The 19,418-nt window shown below is 39.8% G+C and overlaps 1 protein-coding gene across 1 annotated transcript in view; it reads left to right on the top strand.

Moving 5' to 3' along the window:
* Window positions 1-19,418, top strand: part of COL24A1 (collagen type XXIV alpha 1 chain) — a 3,617,818-nt gene that overhangs the window by 2,646,703 nt on the left and 951,697 nt on the right. Inside the window, exons 29-31 of the mRNA XM_044086026.1 lie at window positions 2,516-2,569; window positions 10,944-10,988; window positions 11,111-11,155. Coding sequence (XP_043941961.1) covers window positions 2,516-2,569; window positions 10,944-10,988; window positions 11,111-11,155 — 144 coding nt within the window. The remainder of the gene's footprint in view (window positions 1-2,515; window positions 2,570-10,943; window positions 10,989-11,110; window positions 11,156-19,418) is intronic.

Below are 19,418 nucleotides of genomic sequence, written 5' to 3'. Positions count from 1 at the left end.
TATTACAGAAAGCAAAAGTCCTGGGAAGGACCATCATTCTAATAGCCCCTCATTGGCCTCGTCAGATTTGGTTCCCCTTCCTTTGACTTCATCAATTAGAAGACCTTTGGATTCTGGACCCAGTTCCAGATCTTCTGACACATTCGTCAGGGGATTTTCATCCCTCTCTTTAGTCCCTGAAATTGACAGCTTGGTTGCTCCAATTACTAACATAGCCAGGTTCCATAACCTGTTATATGAAATGCAGCAGATACTGATAACTTCTCATAAGTCCTCTACTGGGAAACTATATCTTAGCAATGGAAAAGATTTTCTATGTGGGCCTCTCAAAATAACATTGATCCCTACCAAGCCCCTATTGCCACCATATTAGAGTTTTTGACTATGGTTTTCAGTAAAGGAGCTACAGCAGCAACAGTTCGGGTTCAACCTGCTGCTATCTCTTATTTTCACTTTGGCTTTGAAGGATTAAACGTAATGTCACACAAACTATCCAAAGCCTTTCTCAAAGGGACTTTTCATCTCGGACCACCTGTAAAATCCCCTTATACTCCGTGGAATCTAAATTTTATGCTTTCACGGATTATTCTCCCACCTTTTGAACCAGTTTCCTCATGCAATTTGAAATATTTGTCATGGAAGACTATCTTTTTAATAGCCATCACTTCTGCCCATAGAGTGTCAGAGCTTCAGGCCTTGTCCTTAAAGCCTCCTTATTTGATTTTCCATGCTGACAGAGTGTCCCTGCTTACAATTTCATTCTTCCCCAAAGTTTGTACTGAAACTAACTTTAACCAAATCATAGATTTGCTGCACAGGCTTGATGTTCATAGACAGCTCCGATTTTACTTGGATAGAACAAAGGAGTTCAGAAAATCAGAACAGCTTTTCGTTTCCTTTTCAAATTCCAGAAGAGGTATGCCAGTGGCAAAAAGAACACTGTCTAAATGGTTATCTGATTGTATCACATTTGATTATTCAGCTGTTAATATGCCCTTACAACACAAAATTAAGGCTCATTCTACCAGAGCAGTGTCCACATCTTCTGCCTTTTCTGCTAGGCTTCCTATAGACAACATTTGTGCAGCAGCCACTTGGTCAAAACCTCATACCTTTATCACTCATTACAAAGTTGACAAGGCCTCCAGGGACAGGGCCTCCTTTGGGTCTACTGTCCTAAAAAACATACTCCCGTTAGCCACCCGAGAAAGATGGTGCTTGGGACGCTACCCATCTGTAAGAATGAACGGCGAGATATAACAACTTCACATAAAGAATTTATGTACTCACCATAACGTTCCATGTGAGTTGTTCATCTCGCCTTCATTCTTACTTCCCACCCTCCTACCCCCTCCATGGTTTTTCGAGGACCGAGATACTAGATTTTTCCTGGTTGCTCAGTCTTTCTATGGTTTTCTCCTAAAGAGTGATAGAATGACACATAGTATTATTATATGCAGCAAACAAGATCTGAGGTAACTCCATGTGCATCATGGGACTTGGCCTCAAGTTGTCTGAAGACCTTGAGCTTTGTAGGTGGCCGACTCGGAGCCGAGGATCGGCTCCGAACCCATCTGTAAGAATGAAGGTGAGATGAACAACTCACATGGAATGTTATGGTGAGTACATAACTTCTTTTTAACTTTCATGTTTTTTTCTTAGTACAACTTATTGCAAGCACTTCATTGATTGAGAGCATCTCACATACTAATTGTGTGCCGAACGAGATTTCCTCAGAAAAGTTAGATTACTCACCAATTTGCAGGTGTGACCTCTGACCTTCTGAAACATGTCATTCAACACGTGTATGACATTCCTTCTCCTGCCTGATAAAACGTAGAGCTGGATGCATGATCTTCCTAGTGAGCCATCCAGTTCAGGAACAGAAAAGATAACTTCTTGACTTATTAAGACATTTTTATTGGGATTTTGAATATCTTTCTTGGAACCACCCTGAGGAATCAATCACCTTTGATCTGTTTTTGAAAAAAGCTAAAGAAAAATGATCCCTCCCTTAATCAGCATGTCTTTGTCCGTATTATTATAGTATTTTTTATGGGCCAGTAAAGTATTGTCTTGACTGCAAAATGAACACCCTGTTGATTTGTTTGACACTTTTACAATTCTTGTCTAAAATTCTTCCTCCAGCAAAAGTTGTGTCATGTAATCTGTAACTAGATTCTATATCAGAAATATAAAAAGTAATTATATGCAGTAACAATAAAACATCTTAAATGATAGTCCATTTTCTAACCATATTAATAGAGTGCAGGTGGGTAGCAGTAGGCAATAACAGACCATCCAAAGGCAATGAACACCTCTGAGTTTGGCATCAGTCCTCAGAATGCCTCAGGATCACAAATTATTGCCCACTATCACTTACCCTCTAGGTATTTCTACTTGCTTAGTTGCAGTGTTAAGGGATGTTGAGTGCCTGCTGCTTAATAACTCTGTAAATGTCATTAAGTAGCATCTGTGTGTTACTTATTAACTAACAAAGACCATTTTATTTCAGGGACCAACTGGATCAGAAGGACCCACAGGAGAACAGGGGCCGCAGGGAATTAAGGTAATTAATATTAAATTATTGCAGAGAATTTCTGTTTATGGAAAAGCACAACAGGACATCTTCTTTGTCAGTTTTAAATCTGCAAGACCATAGTAGGCAGTCTCAACAAACCCTATTATAATGAAGTCAAACAACTAATTAATATGCAAGCTAGTATGTTTATATGTTTATACATTTTTATCTGTCTAGCTACATATGTATATATATATATATATATATATATATATATATATATATATATGTATGTAGCGTTGTCGCCTCACAGTTAGACGTTTCCCGTTTGATTCTCAGTTAGAGCGTCTTCTGTGTGTCGATATCTGTGAATGGGCGTTCCTTCAGTGAAGGTTGTGCATTAGGCCCGGGAAGCCAGCATGTGAAAGTCTACTGCCAATCATTAGCGGACCGGAGTTCCGCTGTGGCGACCCCTAACCGGGAAAAGCCGAAAGACACAAAACAAATATATATATATATATATATATATATATATATATATATATATATATATATATATATATATATATATATACACTCATTCATTCATCCTTTGTTGTCAGGTTAGTATATAATTTTATATTAATAAATAATGCTGTTTATGAAGCAAACTGTAAAATGAACTAGAATGGGAGGCAGAGAAATTAGCAGTTACACACGCATTGATTTGTTATATCAGATTGTGTAACATTCATTAAGTAAAGAAGTTATGTACTTTATGCACATCATAAAATAGTAGCAGGAGAACATGAATCTTTCTGGCCTGCGTGACTGATATAGCTAATGTACAGCAGCTGTCCCTCCCCTTCCCCTGTTCTCACTCCAGATATCTCAAGCTTTTTTAGTTTCCTCTGGCAAACTCACTCAACTTCTTTAAGCCAGTATCTCTTCATTTACTTTCTTTTCTATCTTCTAACTCACATTTATTGTTCTTCTTTTCAAGATGGGTAACATGTACTTCTTTTTTGGTGATCACTGAATAGAAATATTCATTTAATATTCCCTCATTTTCCTTTTCTTCTTTAAGCTTCTGATGTGCAAAAGTTAATTGACTTCCTTACTTCCTTTTTCCCCACATATCTAAAGAAAGTCTTTCTTCCCTTTCTTTATGCTTCCTACCAGGCTTTTTTTCAACATTATATATATATATATATATATATATATATATATATATATATATATCTATGTATATATATATATATATATATATATATATATATATATCTATATATATATATATATATATATATATGGATCTAGGAGTTTTGATCAAAAGATCAAAAGCCCGAATCCATTACCTCCAAACACACTTTAACGAAAGCGCTTTCATCGAAAAAGTGCTTTCATTAAAGTATGTTAAAAAAAAAAAACACAAAATCTACTTGAGTGCAGGGGGGCAAGCCCTCCTGCCCCCCCCCCCGATGTGGGTGCACCCCCCTACTTTAATATTTTCACTCTGAGGTTGCACTACAGTGGGGAAAAGGAAATTTTCCCTTACCGCACAGTAGTACAACCGGAACAAGCATACTTACGCAAGCGTGCTGCTTCGGTCAACAGCACTTTTGCGCAAGCATGCTCACCAAATTGGGATTCAGTGAAAGATGCAGATGAGCAGCTGTACGGATCCCATATATATATATATATATATATATATATATATATATATATATATATATATATATATATAAAATAACTTTCAAGAGATTTGAACAATGGCATAAAACGGCAACCTAACTCCCAAGTCACAACTAAAAAACACAGGTATGTCAGTACTGCTATTTGCAATTTCTAAGTTATTTTAACATTTCAGTTAAGAACAACTAGAAAGCACAAATATTTTGACACTGCTTATTGCAATTTACAAGCTATTTTAAAATTTCAATTAAGAACAGCACACTTTTAAACTAAAAAGAAAAAAGGGAAATGCAAATTTCTTAAAATAACTGTACAGCCTTTAGGGGCATACTGAATTCTGCTAATTCCCACTGAGTGTTTAAACCATTCTAATACCTAGTTCCATTCCCCTCTGCACCAGAACTACTGCAAAATTGTTTCTACATCACAGGCTCTGTCTGCCATCTGCTCAATATATATAAACCAAGGGAATCATTTTTATATGCCCACGTGCCTCTTCCTCTATTTGCTTTTTCCCAACTTCCTTCAGTTTCTCAACTAAATGCACAACTTCCTCAATTATAGGTCTCTCTCTGCGGATTTCCACCTCTTAGTCACTGCCTTTTTTTTCTGCCTCTACTTCATTGCCCAAACTCCTTCAAACCATAATCTATCATCAACAAGAATTCTGTCAACTATGCCTTACTTTCTACTTTCTGTCACACAGACCCCCCCTCCATTATTATCTGACTTACCTCCTCTTTCCAATCCCTCAATGCCTGACAAGCCAGGAAAATGTGTCTCCATTCACCTCCACCTTTCTCTTCTCCTGCACCTCAACCATTCCTTACTTACCTCTTGAAACATATTATTCAGCCTTTAGTATAACAGTATTTATGAAGATAGTTCAGGATTCTAAATTTTGTTAACTTAGTAGCTTTCCAATTAATTTTCCAGATTTTCAACTTAACGGTTTAGGCTTGGAACCACTCCTTTCTAGTTATATCCACCTCCTGTGACTACTACTTCCCTAAAATTTTGTGTAATTTTGAAATTAAACTCTTTCTCACTATCCCTTCCTTTCTCACCTCCACTATCCAGTATATGGGTATAGGTCAATTTTGTTAATTCCTACCCATCCAAGGTAGCCTCTTCAGTTGTTTCCTTAACATGGCAAAACTCAAGAAAAGCCCATCCAGAAGCTTAAATCTTTTTCTAATTTAATATTTCTTCCCTTTCAGTTAACTGATCCCATTGCTTAATCTGCAGTGTCCTACTCCCTCATCTCCTGATTGTACATCTATTACTTTTGTTCTTGTCCAAACAGATAATTTCTCATCCCACCATCTCTCCATTCCTAGCAGACGTTTGGTTGAAATATTTTCATAACTTCCTGACTGCAAGTGTCCTACTTATACATGTCTGCCCCACAGAGCTTCAGAAATATTGTATCTTGGAATTCAGTGTTTTTAATTTACTCATCATTTTAACCACTCCACTTCACAACCAGAAAACTGAATTCTGGTTAAAAATGTCAACTTCACTGCTTTTATATATTGTCTAATATCTGGTACCCGTAAGCCCTTTTCTCTTTAGGTAATATCATTCTATTTCACCTCACTAGGGGACTTTCTCCCACCCAGATTAAGTACCCAGTCTTTTGCCTAAGCATACCTTCTTGCGTTACACTAAAAGGATGCCAAAATACTGTTGAACTTATAATAAGTAGGGTCAACTATCTACACTCTCTGCTCCAAATCTAACACTAGAAACTTCCAGTTATACATGTTTTTACATAGTTTCTTAACTAATTTTTCAAAAGTTACTTTCTAAGATTCGTAATACTTATCTTTCAGCCACACATCCAAATAGTGCCTTCTTCTCTTCCCTTTTCACTTATATCTGCTAAGGTTCCCCTTGCTTCTCCTAAGCTTGCCCCATTATTTGAGTTTTATCTTCTATATTTTTTTTTATCCTGATAACTTACCAAAACTAAAAATACAACTCAAAAATTCACCACAACACAGGAACCATGCTGACTTCAAGGAATACTGGTCACCAACAATGTATTCTGGTACCTCTGCCTTTTGCCTTCAAGGAACAAGTTTTATGACTAAAAACCACCTCCATTTATACACCAGATACTTAACAAGAATCAATAATCTTCAAATTAATTAATTAATTTATTTCTTATTTATTTATTTATTTATTGACATTTGATAACTAGGAAAGTCCAACTGGGTCAGGGACCCATTTTCAGTGGAGGGCCGGGGAGAAATGCTCCAGTACAGTTATTAACATATAATACAGTATAATGATACAATATATTAGATAATACATTAGATAATCAAAAGATGCAACCAAATAGTTTAGAGCTTACAATATTTCAGTATAGCAGTTTAAAGGGTATATATCTTACAAGTATATATTGCACAAAGAAATAATAAAAAACAACAACACCTGCTCTTTTTTTAGGTTTGTATACGTCTATAGGTTGCTTATTATTTGAGTGGAGAGTTCTAGTGGGACAGTAGGTGTGGAGGATGCATTTTAAGACTGGGCAGCTATCAGGCTTATATATTTTTTTTGTGCTGTAGTTAGTTGTAGGTGGTTGAGATAATGGGGGAATTCCAGCCAGTTTAGCTCCTTGAGAGCGTTGCAGTGATGGGTACGGTAGGATGAGTTAGTGGCAAATTTTGCAGTTTTATAGTAACAAGACTGAAGTTTAGTTTTGAGAGAGACATGCAGGTTAGTGAATATGGGAGCACCGTAGAGAAGGGAAGGGGATAAGATAGGTATTTGCCAGAGTTTTCTTAGAGTTTGGGTCCAGGAAGTTTTTTTGTCTGTAGAGAGGTCCTAGTTTGAAGTGAGGTTTTTTTTATGGCATTAAGAATGTGTTGGTCATATGACAGGGTATCTATGGTGACTCCTAGTAATTTGGCATTAGTAACTATTTCTATCTCAGTATTGATATGGAAATATACTTTGAATTCTAATATGTTGGTTTTGGGAGAGAAAAGTAACAGTTTGGTTTTGTTAGGGTTAAGCAATAGTTGTGTGTTGTTTAACATTGACTCTATGGAGGTAAATGTGCTCTGAGTTTTTTTCAGTTGATCAGGGATATTGTCAGACGAGGTGATTATAGTTGAATCTTCGGCATATTGAATTAAAGTGCTATGTTGACAGGTTGTGTGAAGGTTATTAATGAATATATTAAAGAGGAGGGGTCCTAGGATGGACCCCTGTGGGACTCCTGTTTTGTTCATTTGGTATTGTAATAGGCAGCCTAACCATTGTACACACTGTTGTCTATTATTTAAGTAACTACTAAACCATTGTGTGGAGGTTAGAGAGCAACCTACTGCTGTCATTTGCTGAAGTAGTTTTTTTGTGTGAGACTATGTGAAAGGCCTTTGACAGGTCTAACAATATATTGGATGTGTGTAGGTTGGAATCCCTAGACTTATTAACTAGGTCTGTGAAAGACATAAGAACTGTTGTGGTACTATGGGATGGCCTGAAGCCATTCTGGGTGGGTGTAAGTAGATTATAATGGATGAGGTGGTTAAGCAATTGAATATGTATGTATTTTTCAAGTAGTTTGGAAAGTGGTGAGAGGATGGAGATGGGTCTTTAGTTTGTAAATTTGGTGGATTTCCCTCTTTTGTGTAAAGGGGTTATGATAGATTTTTTTTCCAGAGGGCTGGGACATAAGATTCAAAGATGGACTGGTTAATAAGGATGCTAACTGGAAATGCGATGAAGTCTGCAGCAAGTTTTAAGTATTCTGGTGGAAAGTTGTCTGACGAACATGAGCATGGTTTAAGTTTAAGGAGAAGTCTATGAATTAGTGATGTGGGAACAGGTTGAAAAGAGAGAGGTGGAATTGTTGGATATTGGCTGGAGGTAGTTGAGTTATCTAGATTGTTGGGAGTTGTAGAATGGCTAAGGCTTGTGATTAGTGAAGTGATACTATCTATGAAGTTGGAATTGAAAGTTAGCTTTCTCATCAGGAATGATGGAAACCTCCAATGCCACACAACAGTCCTCCAACTACTTATAGTTACTTAGTCCTCCTACTACTTATAGTTACACAGTCCTCCTGCTACTTATAGTTACACAATCCTCCTACTACTTATAGTTACACAGTCCTCCTACTACTTATAGTTACACAGTCCTCCTGCTACTTAAAGTCACTTAGTCCTCCTGCTACTTATAGTTACACAATCCTCCTACTACTTATACTTACATAGTCCTCCTACTACTTATAGTTACACAGTCCTCCTACTACTTATAGTTACACAGTCCTCCTGCTACTTATAGTTACACAATCCTCCTACTACTTATACTTACATAGTCCTCCTACTATTTATAGTTACACAGTGATCCTACTACTTATAGTTACACAGTCCTCCTGCTACTTATAGTTACACAATCCTCCTACTACTTATACCTACACAGTCCTCCTACTACTTATACTTACATAGTCCTCCTACTACTTATACTTACATAGTCCTCCTACTACTTATACTTACACAGTCATAGGTTCATAGGTGTTTACTAGGCTAACAACCGCAAGGGCCTTTATAAGCCTAGCCATGCATCCCAAATCTCTGACAAGTTCTGATACCCTACACAATTTTAAGCATAAGCCTGGGAGATGAACCTTTTACAGGTTACCTGCATCCATTAGAGACATAGGCGCCAAACCAGGGATTAATTTCTGGTTCCCCATCCAATTGCCCAAGTTGCACTTGAATTGGGTTAGGGAAGGAACTCTGCTTTACATGGATGGGGAGCCTGTTCCATACATGGAGTAGTCTCTGGGATACATACCTATCTCTTCTGCAGGTCCTGTTTATATCACAGGCAAGGTTTAAGTCTTTAGAATGGGTAATTTTAGTGCTGTTTGTTTTGTGGATATGCAGGAGGTCCATCAGAGTGGGGTCTGACAATGCCCTGTATGCCAGGCATAGATCTCCCCTCAAAAGCCTGTAGGAGACAAAATACAGAGATGGGGCCTTGAGGCAATCTGCATAGGACATTTTGCTTACACCCTGTATTCTTTTAGTGAGGAACCTCTGTGCTCCTCCTACTAGTTATACTTACATAGTCCTCCTACTACTTATAGTTGCACAGTCCACCTACTACTTATACTTACACAGTCCTCCTACTACTTATAGTTACACAGTTTTCCTGCAGTTTATACTTACACAGTCCTCCTACTATTTATACTTATACAGTCCTCCTACTACTTATACTTACATAGTCGTTCTACCACTTATAGTAACACAATCCTCCTATTAATTATATTTACATATTCCCTCTACTACTTATAGTTACACAGTTCTCCTACTATTTATAGTTACACAGGTTCCCTACTAGTTATAGTTACAAAGTCCTCCTACTACTTATAGTTACACAGTTCTCCTGCTGTTTATACTTACACAGTTCTCCTGTTATTTATACTTATACAGTCATCCTACTATTTATACTTACGCAGTCCTCCTACTATTTATATTTGCATATTGCTCATACTACTTATAATTACACAGTTCTCCTACTATTTATACTTACACAGTCCTCCTACTATTTATAGTTACACAGTCCTCCTACTACTTATAGTTACACAGTCCTCCTGCTATTTATACTTACACAGTCTTCCTACTACTTATAGTTACATAGTCCTCCTACAACTTATAGTTACACAATCCTCCTCCTAATTATATTTGCATATTCCTCCTACTACTTATAGTTACACAGTCCTCCTACTACTTAGAGTCACACAGTTCTCTTGCTGTTTATACTTACACAGTTCTCCTACCATTTATACATACGCAGTCCTCCTGTTACTTATAGTTACACAGTCCTCCTACTATTTATAGTTACACAGTCCTCTTACTACTTATAGTTACACAGTTCTCCTACTATTTATACTTACACAGTTGTCCTAGTACTTATATTTACACAGTCCTCCTATTACTTATACTTACACAGTCCTCCTACTATTTATACTTACACAGTCCTCCTAATACTGATATTTACAACTAATATTACACTATAATGATTGGAATGTAATAAAAGTGTCACATCCATCTGCTGCGTGTTCCCTTTGTCTTCCCTCAAAACATAGCACCTATTTAGCCTAGAATAACAGTTCGACTTTAAACTAACCTAATTGAAAGAAAATATAATGCTGCTTTTGCTGTAGGTTATAGTAAAAGGGAAAATGTATTTTTTAAACAATGGGCTTGCAGAGTGTAGTGTTTTTTTTTTTCTTATTTTCTAAGATTTATATTCCCTAGACTTTGACAACAGTTTGAAAAGTGACTTTTTTCACTGAGTAGTGAATGAGCAATATGCTAAATACAGTACTACTTAATATAATAATACCCTGTTCTGACAAAATATCCTTTTCAAATTGACAGCATGTATTCATACTGGATGGTAAACAAACTAAACCAAATAAATTGCTGTTGTATGGCATTGAGTCAATGAAATTTCACAACAATAACTGTGATAATAGCTCTTCATTCTTGCAGGTGACATTGTATATATGTAGGCATAGTGACACTTTTATAGAAATGGCATTACAGATGGGAGTTCTGGGAAAACTGAAAGGGTTGTGGCAGTAGTCATGTATTCCTTACAATATGACTGCGAAAGACAGATGAGAATAATTATAGTTTGATCAGAACAGGGTAACAGGGAGTCAGTATTGCCATGCTACTTTTACACTGACTTCTTTCCTTAATTTATATTTCTGCAGGGAGAAGTTGGCATCCCGGGAAAACAAGGCCCTGTGGGACTAATTGTAAGTAGCAAGGATTTGGATAAACTCACAGATTTTACACTGTATGATATAGTGAGTTGCTGTTTTATTTTTGTTTTACTAAAACTAAACGTAACACCACCATTTGTTTATTTTTTTAATAGGGTAAAATTGGAGCTCCAGGTGAACGAGGTCCCGATGGCCCTCCTGTAAGTATTAACAAGCATGACTAAAGAAAAAGTGCAGTTGTGTAAATCTTACTGTAACACTAGTGGTCCTTCTCTTCACTGTTGCAGTATTCTTCACTATAGGGATCTCCCACCCAGGCAGCCCAACATTCGGCCCGTGTACAAAAACCTTATGATCTTGTATACTCCATATGTCACACATATCCCTGCACAAGTAGGACATAAAAGGGATGTATGGACGTTGTTACCCAGAACTGAATTGCCCCAGTAGAAAACAGTTTCCATAGGAAAAAGGAGTCCATTCACATCCAGAAGGAGAAAATGCAGAAGGAAAAAGGAGAGACCCTCAGCCTGAAAGGAATCCAAAACAAAAACCACAACAAACAAGAGAGGGTTGAAGGGAGGGAGTGAATACTGCAACATTGAGCAGAAAGACATCTACTGTTATGGGAAGGTTGTGCACAATTGTACTATGTTTTTCTGCATCACTGTTGCAGTATTCTTTACTATAGAGAGATGAAAAAAGCTCAAGAAAGAGAATGGGAGATGGAAGGCTGAGAGGAGCCCTCAACAAACCCATAAGAATTTTAGCAAATCCTGCTCTGACCCTAGAAACCATATCCAACTTATAATCTTTAGTAAAGATATGAATTGATGACCAAGTAGCAGATTTAGGGATGAAATTGGTGTCTAAACCCATGAAGAAAGCACCAGAAGAAGCAGCAGCCCTAGTGGAATGAGCTCTAACAGAAGTAGCAAAGATTTGCTATGAAAAGAATAACACAGTGAAATTACCTTAGATGTCCAGAAGGAGATGGTTTGCTTAGAAACAGGCAAACTCAATGTCTTGGGATGAAAGGAAACAAAAAACTGGGCAGACTTAAAAATGGCCTTAGTTTTATCCAAATAGTACATGAGCTGTCTGTGCAAGTCCAAGGTATGCAAGATACTCTCACTAGCAGACTGTGCAGAAGGGGAAAAAGAAGGAAGTTGTACTGACTGATTCAATTACAATTCCTTTACTACCTTGGTCATAAAAGAAGGATTAGTACAAAGAGACACCCTGTCCCTGTGGGGAAAAAAAAACAAAAAAGAAGGAATGACCATGAAGTCCTGGAGTTCAGAAACCCTCCGAGCAGAAGTAAGAGCCAGCAACAAAACAGTCTTCCAGGTACAATGTTGCACAGAGCAGAGTCTGCAGGCTCAAAAGAAGCCTGAATCAATTTTTCCACAACAAACTTAAAAGTTCCAAGGAGGAGGAATAGGTTTCCTTGGAGGCCTGAGATGCAAGACACCTTTAAGAAATTGTTTAACCTCAAAACGAGAAGCCAAGGAAGGATTCAAGGGCAGTCAAGCAGAAATGGCTGACAAGTGGGCCTTCACAGAAGAATAGGCCAAGCCAGACTGAAGCAACTCATACAAATAAGAGAGGACCAAGGGGACCCCCACCAAAAAAAGGGTCCTGGTTACAAGCTTGGCACCAGACAGAAAATCTTTTCCATTTGGATATGTAAGATTTTTTGGTTGAGGGTTTTCTTGCCTGCTGTAAAACCCCTGAGTATGTCCTCAAAAAAGAGGTGCCTGAAAGGGATCAAAACCCTATCAACCACAGTGTCAGTTGAAGACTGGACAAGTGAGGATGGAGAAGAGGCTCCATTTCCTGTGTGAGGAGTTCCAGTCCATGAGGTAAGTTCTGGTGATTGGCCCTGACCAGATGCATTAAGAGGGAGAACCAGTGCTGTCTTTGGCAGAAGAGAGTCACTAGCATGATTTTTGGGGAGTCCAGCTGAATCTTCTGCAGGACTCAGAAGAAGAGGAAGAGGAGGTAAAGCATAAAGAAACATCCCCTTCTAAGAAAAAGAAAGTTCTGTCTTCCATGCATGGCAGTCTGGAAGAGAAGAGAGGGAGCAAAATGATCTACTTGAGGAATACCCCACTGATGCAATGTTCAGAAACACATCTCTGTGAAGCATCCATTCATGAGCCTGTGGTTTTGACCTGCTCAGACAGACTGCCACTAGATTGTGCTCTGAAGGAATGTACACTGCCAGAAGAGTTAACTGATAACTGAGAGCCACCTCCCAAGCCTGAAGAGACATCCTGCAGAGGAGGTAGGATTTTCTGCATCCCTGCTTGTTTTCTTACCACATCACTGTAGTGCTGTCTGTGTACACCTTCAAAAGACCTGGACAGAACATGGGGCAAAAAACTTGAAGGGCCAGAATCAGAGCTTTCATCTCTTTTGATGTTTATATGGTCTGACTTCTGATGAGGGCGGCAGAGACCTTCAACTTTCAGGTGACCACATGAAGACCCCCACCCTATGTCTGAGACATCAGTGAACAGTTCTTGAGATGGGACTGAAGGCTGAAAGGGCAGGCCTGGGTTGAGAGCAAAACTGTTGAATCTATCACTTGAATTCCTTCTTTATACAAGGAAGGAGAGGTACACTAAAATTCAGAGGGTGGCAAACCTGCAGCCAAACCAGCCTGAGGTACCATTGAAGCTTCTGCATATGCAGTCCTGCAAAAGGGAACATTGGAATAGACAAGGCCATGAATCCCAGCGCACCAAGAAACTCTTAGGCTGGAATGGCAATCAGAGGAAGTAGAGACTAAAAAAAGGCTGTCGGTGACAAAAGTTTGGAGGTGAAAGAGAGGTCAACATTGCTACTGTCTGTATCCTGCATCCCAGATGGGTCTACTTTGACCCATAAAAAGCTCACTTATTCGAATCGCAAGTGAGTGACTCCAGATCAGCGAAAGTGCATTTAAGCGAAAATGCACTTTTGCGAATTACACTTTACCGATCCACAAAACCACACATAAAACACACTACAAACACATCACTACAAACACATTTTTGCAGGGGTAAGCCCCCCTGCACCTCCACTACTTAAATAAACCAACTCCGAGATCGCACCACAGAGGGGAAAAGGGTATATTCCCATACCTCCACTGTACCATGGTTCGGTAAAGTGTAATGCATGAAAATGCATTTTTGCTTAAATGCACTTTTCCCTGAACTGGAGTCGCTCACTTACAGTTCAAACAAGTGAGCTTTCAATGGGTAAAGTAGACCCTTTCAGATACACATGATCCTGAGAGGGAGTCAGGACGGACTTTTGGAAGTTGATACTTAGCCCCAGACTTTGAAGAAGAGTGAGAGTGAACTCTAGATCCTATAACAGGTGAATGAGAAAGGTGCCTAAAGCAACAGGTCATCTAGATAAGGAAAAATCTGAATGCCTTGGAGCCTGCAGAAAGCAATCACAGGAGCTAGGTATTTTGTAAATACCCTTGCGGCAGTAGAGAGGCCAAAGGGCAAAGCTGAGAACTGAAAATGAAAGGAAGAGACAGAAATGTAAACATCTTCCTGAAAAGAGAGTGAATATGGATCTGAAGGAAAGAATTCTTCAGATCCAAAGACATCAGAAAAACCTAGGGGAATAAAAGAGGAAACAGGGTTTGAAGAGTAAGCATCCAAAAAGAGGGGACTTTGAGAAAGATGTTTAACAGAGAGAGATCCAGAATAGATCTCCAAGTGCCCTTCTTTCGATGAACCAGGAACATCCTGGAATAAAAACCCTTTCCCACTTGGGAAGCAGGAACAAGATGAATGGTTCCTTGATTCACCAGGGAAATTATGACCTCTGTAAAATGAGGAAGTTGCTCTAGAGGAGGTTGAGGAATCCCTGAAAAAAGGAGGGAGAGACTTCCATACAATGAAGTAACCCTGACTGATGATAGAAATAACCCAAGAGTCTAATGTGATGAGATGCCAATTGTGAAGACAGTGGGAAAGCCGAAGTGGAAAAGGAACCTCGTCTAAGAGAAGTGGGCCCAATTTGTCAAACAGAAGCAGCTTTTTCAGATAAAGGACACTTCTGGGCCACGGAAGTCTGAGAAGCCTTAGCAGAGGAGGCTCGCCTACTGCCCTTCCTGCCTCTGCAGGCCTGGAGTGGTTGCCTGTAGACAAAAGCAGATCTAGAAGATAATTCCTCTGGAACTTAGGGATAGGAGAGACAAAAATATGTTTAAGGTCCTGCAAGGCTTGAAGAGATTTAAACAGGTCAGCAGCAGCATCAGCAGCAGTCCCAAAAAGATGATTATTATCCAAAGGAGCACTTGGCCTTAATATCCTAAGGTAAAGACTGCAGTCGAGGCCAAGAAAAATTCCTCATGACAAACCCAAAACCCGCAGCCATGGAAGAGGCATCTGCAGCATCATAGCTATACTTGATAGAGTGGTGTGCTCCTTGTGAAGTAGATCCTAAAATAGATAAGGCAGAATATTTGCATTCAGAATTAGAGAGGTCAGAAATAACCTGACAAGCCTGAGCAATGAAGGCCAGACCATACGTGGTCATGTGGGTCTGGTAATTAATGTCCCTAAAGGCCAAAGTAGAAGCAGTGTGAACATTCTTACCAATCCTCTCCATTGCCCTACTATCCCTATCAGAAGGCAAAGGTTTGGAGGAGGGCAAGAGCTTGGAAGCAGGATCAGCAGATTGACACTTAAAAATTGACATTCCTCAGGGACATTATAGAACCTATCAGGTTTCTTAGGAGGAGGAAGCTGAGAATCAGGAGACTTAGAAGCAGCAATGAAAGTGTTTAACCAGGCAGCCAACACAGGGAACTGCAGATGGTTTAGGAGTATCTACCTGAAGCAACTCATAGTATCTTCTCTGAATATCAGACACTTGTGAAGTATTCCATCATCTTAGTAATTGTATCCTCAAAGGACAATTCCTGAAAAGAAAACTCAGGGCTAATAGACTCCTCCTCATCAGAACCATAAGCCAAAAGTGAAAGCATCCATGAAGAATAAGAGAAGGACTCTTCATCAGAGTCTGAACCCTCATCTGAGGAATCCAGTTCCCTAGGCCATTTAGAAGGGGTAGAGGTCTAAGGAGGAGCAGGCACTGAAACCCCTTGGGAGGCTTCAGGCCCATCAAGGCAGAAAACAAGCCCTGAGTAAACTGTTGCCATTCTCTTTGAAGATGCTTAGGCTGGACCAAAACATGCCTCGTCTTTTGTCTTTTCTTGGAAAGAACAAAAACCCTAACAAATACCAGAGGTTCTGTCCCTTGGCAAGATTCAGCAAGAGCACCCAGAACATCCTCCTTGTCCAACATCTGCAGAATCTGTCTAGGACCCCCTGAGATAATGAACATGTTCCCCCTTGACATTCAGAGCAGATCCCTACAAAGCCTCAGAACATGTGCAAAAAGATTAATCCATGCCAGCGTCCGACAGGGTCGAGGCAGAGGGATCTGATGTAGATGCCGAACAGCCTACAGAGCAATTACCTGCTTCTACAGGGAAGACCAATGGAGATGAGACAGCTAAAGAATCCGGCTGAGACTTCTTGGCCTTCTTCTTAACTAGTGGGAGTATCTCAGTTTTCAAGATAAATGGCCAGGGAGGACAAACTGCTTCTGAGTGTCATAGGCAGCAAACTTTACAGATACTGCAAGAGCTATGGTCATGGGAAACACCCAAACAAAGGAGACACTGTTTGTGATGATCCTTATGGGTAATCTGCCTCCCACACTGACATTTTTCCTTCTTGGATGACATGAACTCTAGGTAAGCAAAATAAAATACAAGACATAAGTAAAGGAAAAAAGCAACCCTAGTGAGGCAGTTATCTGATGATTAGGTATTAAGCACAACAAAAAGACATTCAGACCAACGAGCGATAATGGGTTTCAGACTGGTGGCAAAGAAGTTCTGAGTAGCTACATCCATACATCACTTTTTTGCCATCCATCATGTGCAGGGAGCATATGTGTGACATATGGAACATACAAGATCATAAGGCTTTGGTATGCTGGCTGACTATCGGGCTGCCCTAGGTGGGAGATCCCTATAATAAAGAATATTGCAACCATGATATAGAAAGACATCAATGGTGATCTTACTTGAAGCTACTGCAAGTATGCAACCATCAGCATTAGCTAGACTTTCTTTGTATTTGTAAACTTACCTGACCTCTTTCATATTTAAGTATAATGTAGCTGTGGCTAATTGTGTGCAGGAAACAAATGTGTGAAACCCCTTCTGCTGAAAAACATTTTCAACATTTTTTGACCTGTGCATCACTTATACATGTTATTCCCTCCATGTATGGTGGGGGTTATTTATTGGCTGTCTAAATTTCCACACAGGATCTGGAACTGTACTCCTTTCTTTCTTTAATGAATACTATGCTGTCTTTAATACATTGCTTTGCATAAAAATAATAAAACAGATGAAGTCTGCACATGTCTTGGTGATGTCCTTCTATTCTCATGCTGTAGTATTCATAACCTTAGGGAGTTGCTGCCTGCAGCACTGGACATCCGGCCAGTATACCAAAGTCTTAGAAACAGGAGTACATGTGATGTTGCATGCAGGTGCCATAAACTGACGTAGGCTCGATCCGTGACATCTGCACATATCCAATGCAGAACTTCTCTGCTGCAGTGTGTTTCAGATGTCTGGTCACCAGTCATGAATCCGGCATTTGTTCGACATCGGCCAACCATTTCGACGATCGTTTTCCAGCTGTCTGCACTGAGATAAGTACCTTTGTGGGATTTTTTCTTTCTTTGCCTTTTTCAGATGTACATGTCATCTAGAAAGGGAAAATATGCTTGTGGAAGATAAATTCCACATAAGAACACACACGAGCAGTGCTTATTTTGTCTGGGGGCTGGTCACGACTACAAGTCCTGTGACATTTGCCAATCTTTTTTTCCCAAAACCTTTAGAAGCCATCTGGCAGCCTTAAATCTTTATTTAGAGAATCAGTGTCTCCGACGTTTGGCATCCAGAATGGAAAGTGGAGCGGTCACCTCTGAGGAGCTGCCTAGGAAGAAGACCAAGAAAGTTAGGCCCGACACCCAAGCTGCTCCTCAGTTGTCAGGTGAGATTCTCGAGGCTAGTGTCAGCCCAGGATTGCTCTGGACGTAGGGTATTTTGCTGCAGCCAGGAACTGAAATGGAACCAGTTCAGCGGATACCGAGAGTACGTCCACTGAGGTTTTTCAACCATCAAAGCCTGATTATGAGGGCGAACCATGGCTCGTGGCTTTGGGGGGGCCTACTACTGCCTTGCCATCCACTATAACATCAGCACCCAGGTCTACTACTGCTCCTTCTACCTCTTTAAAAAGAAAACAGAAGGAGAAACACAGCACAAAAGACCCAACTCCTGCCTGGGAGACCTTTTCCCAGACTCAGTTCAAAGCCTTTCAGGTTCTCCAGACACAGATTCCCCAGTCAGGCCTACCTTTTGTTCCACAGGTACTATCTGAGGAAGAGTCTTCCTCCTCGGATGAGTCTTTAACTTACTGCTCTCAGATTGATTGCCCTGAGTATCTTCTAACTCCAGAAGAAGAGTCCCTCATTCCTGACTCCCGTGGAGAGAATTTCTCCTTTGGGGAATACCATTTCCCTGCTTATGCAACATTTCAAGTGGGAACTGTCAGATGTTTCTGATTCTAAAAAGAGATACTTTGAACTCTTGCAGATGGAGCAGCCTTTACCATCTGCAGTCCCACTTTTGCTTCCAGCAATCCAGGATGCCTTTTCTGCTGCCTCTCAGTGCCCAGAGTCACAGCCTCCTGGTTCTAACAGACCAGACAGATGTATAAACTGTCTGCAAAGGAGCAGTGCATTTTTAAGAACCCTCCAGCAGACCCTGCAGGCATTGCAGTGTCAACTGATAAGTCCTCTAGGCAACTACCCTTCTCTTCCCTTTTCCCTACTGATAAAGACAGTACATTTCTAGACAGGTTGGGGAAGAAAGTATATACTTCTTCCACCTTGGCCATTACAGCTATTAATTATCAGATCCACATGGCTAAATTTGCTTTAGACTCCCTGACAAAGGCCTCTACCCTTCTGTCTGAGGTTCCAGACTCACAAGCTAAGGCCCAACTGAGTACCCTTTTGTTCACGGTTTCTCAAGTGACTATACACTCTATTAACTGCAGCTGTGATGCTGTAGAAGCGTCTTCAAATTCTGCTGCTTCTGGTTCTGTGTTAAGGAGGTTTTCATGGTTGAGATTTCAGCCTTTACCTTTGGATGTCCAAGCTAAGTTGTTAGATGCCCCTTTGGACAACAAAGCCCTCTTTGGAACTGCCTTTGCAGAGTTACTTAAATCTGTGCAGAAAAAAGGTAAAGACTTACAAAATCTTAAACATTTATTGGTTTCACCTGTTCCCAGATTGCATAGAATTTACCCTCAAAAACCTAGCTTTGTCAAGAGGCAGTCCTGTCATTCCTCTGCA

The sequence above is a fragment of the Protopterus annectens genome, chromosome 10.part0 (genome assembly GCF_019279795.1).
Source record: "Protopterus annectens isolate FY-2018-M chromosome 10.part0, PAN1.0, whole genome shotgun sequence".
In the NCBI taxonomy this organism is placed as follows: Eukaryota; Metazoa; Chordata; order Ceratodontiformes; family Protopteridae; genus Protopterus; species Protopterus annectens.
Note: the sequence above shows the minus strand (reverse complement) of the source record. Positions and strands in the feature narration are given on the sequence as shown.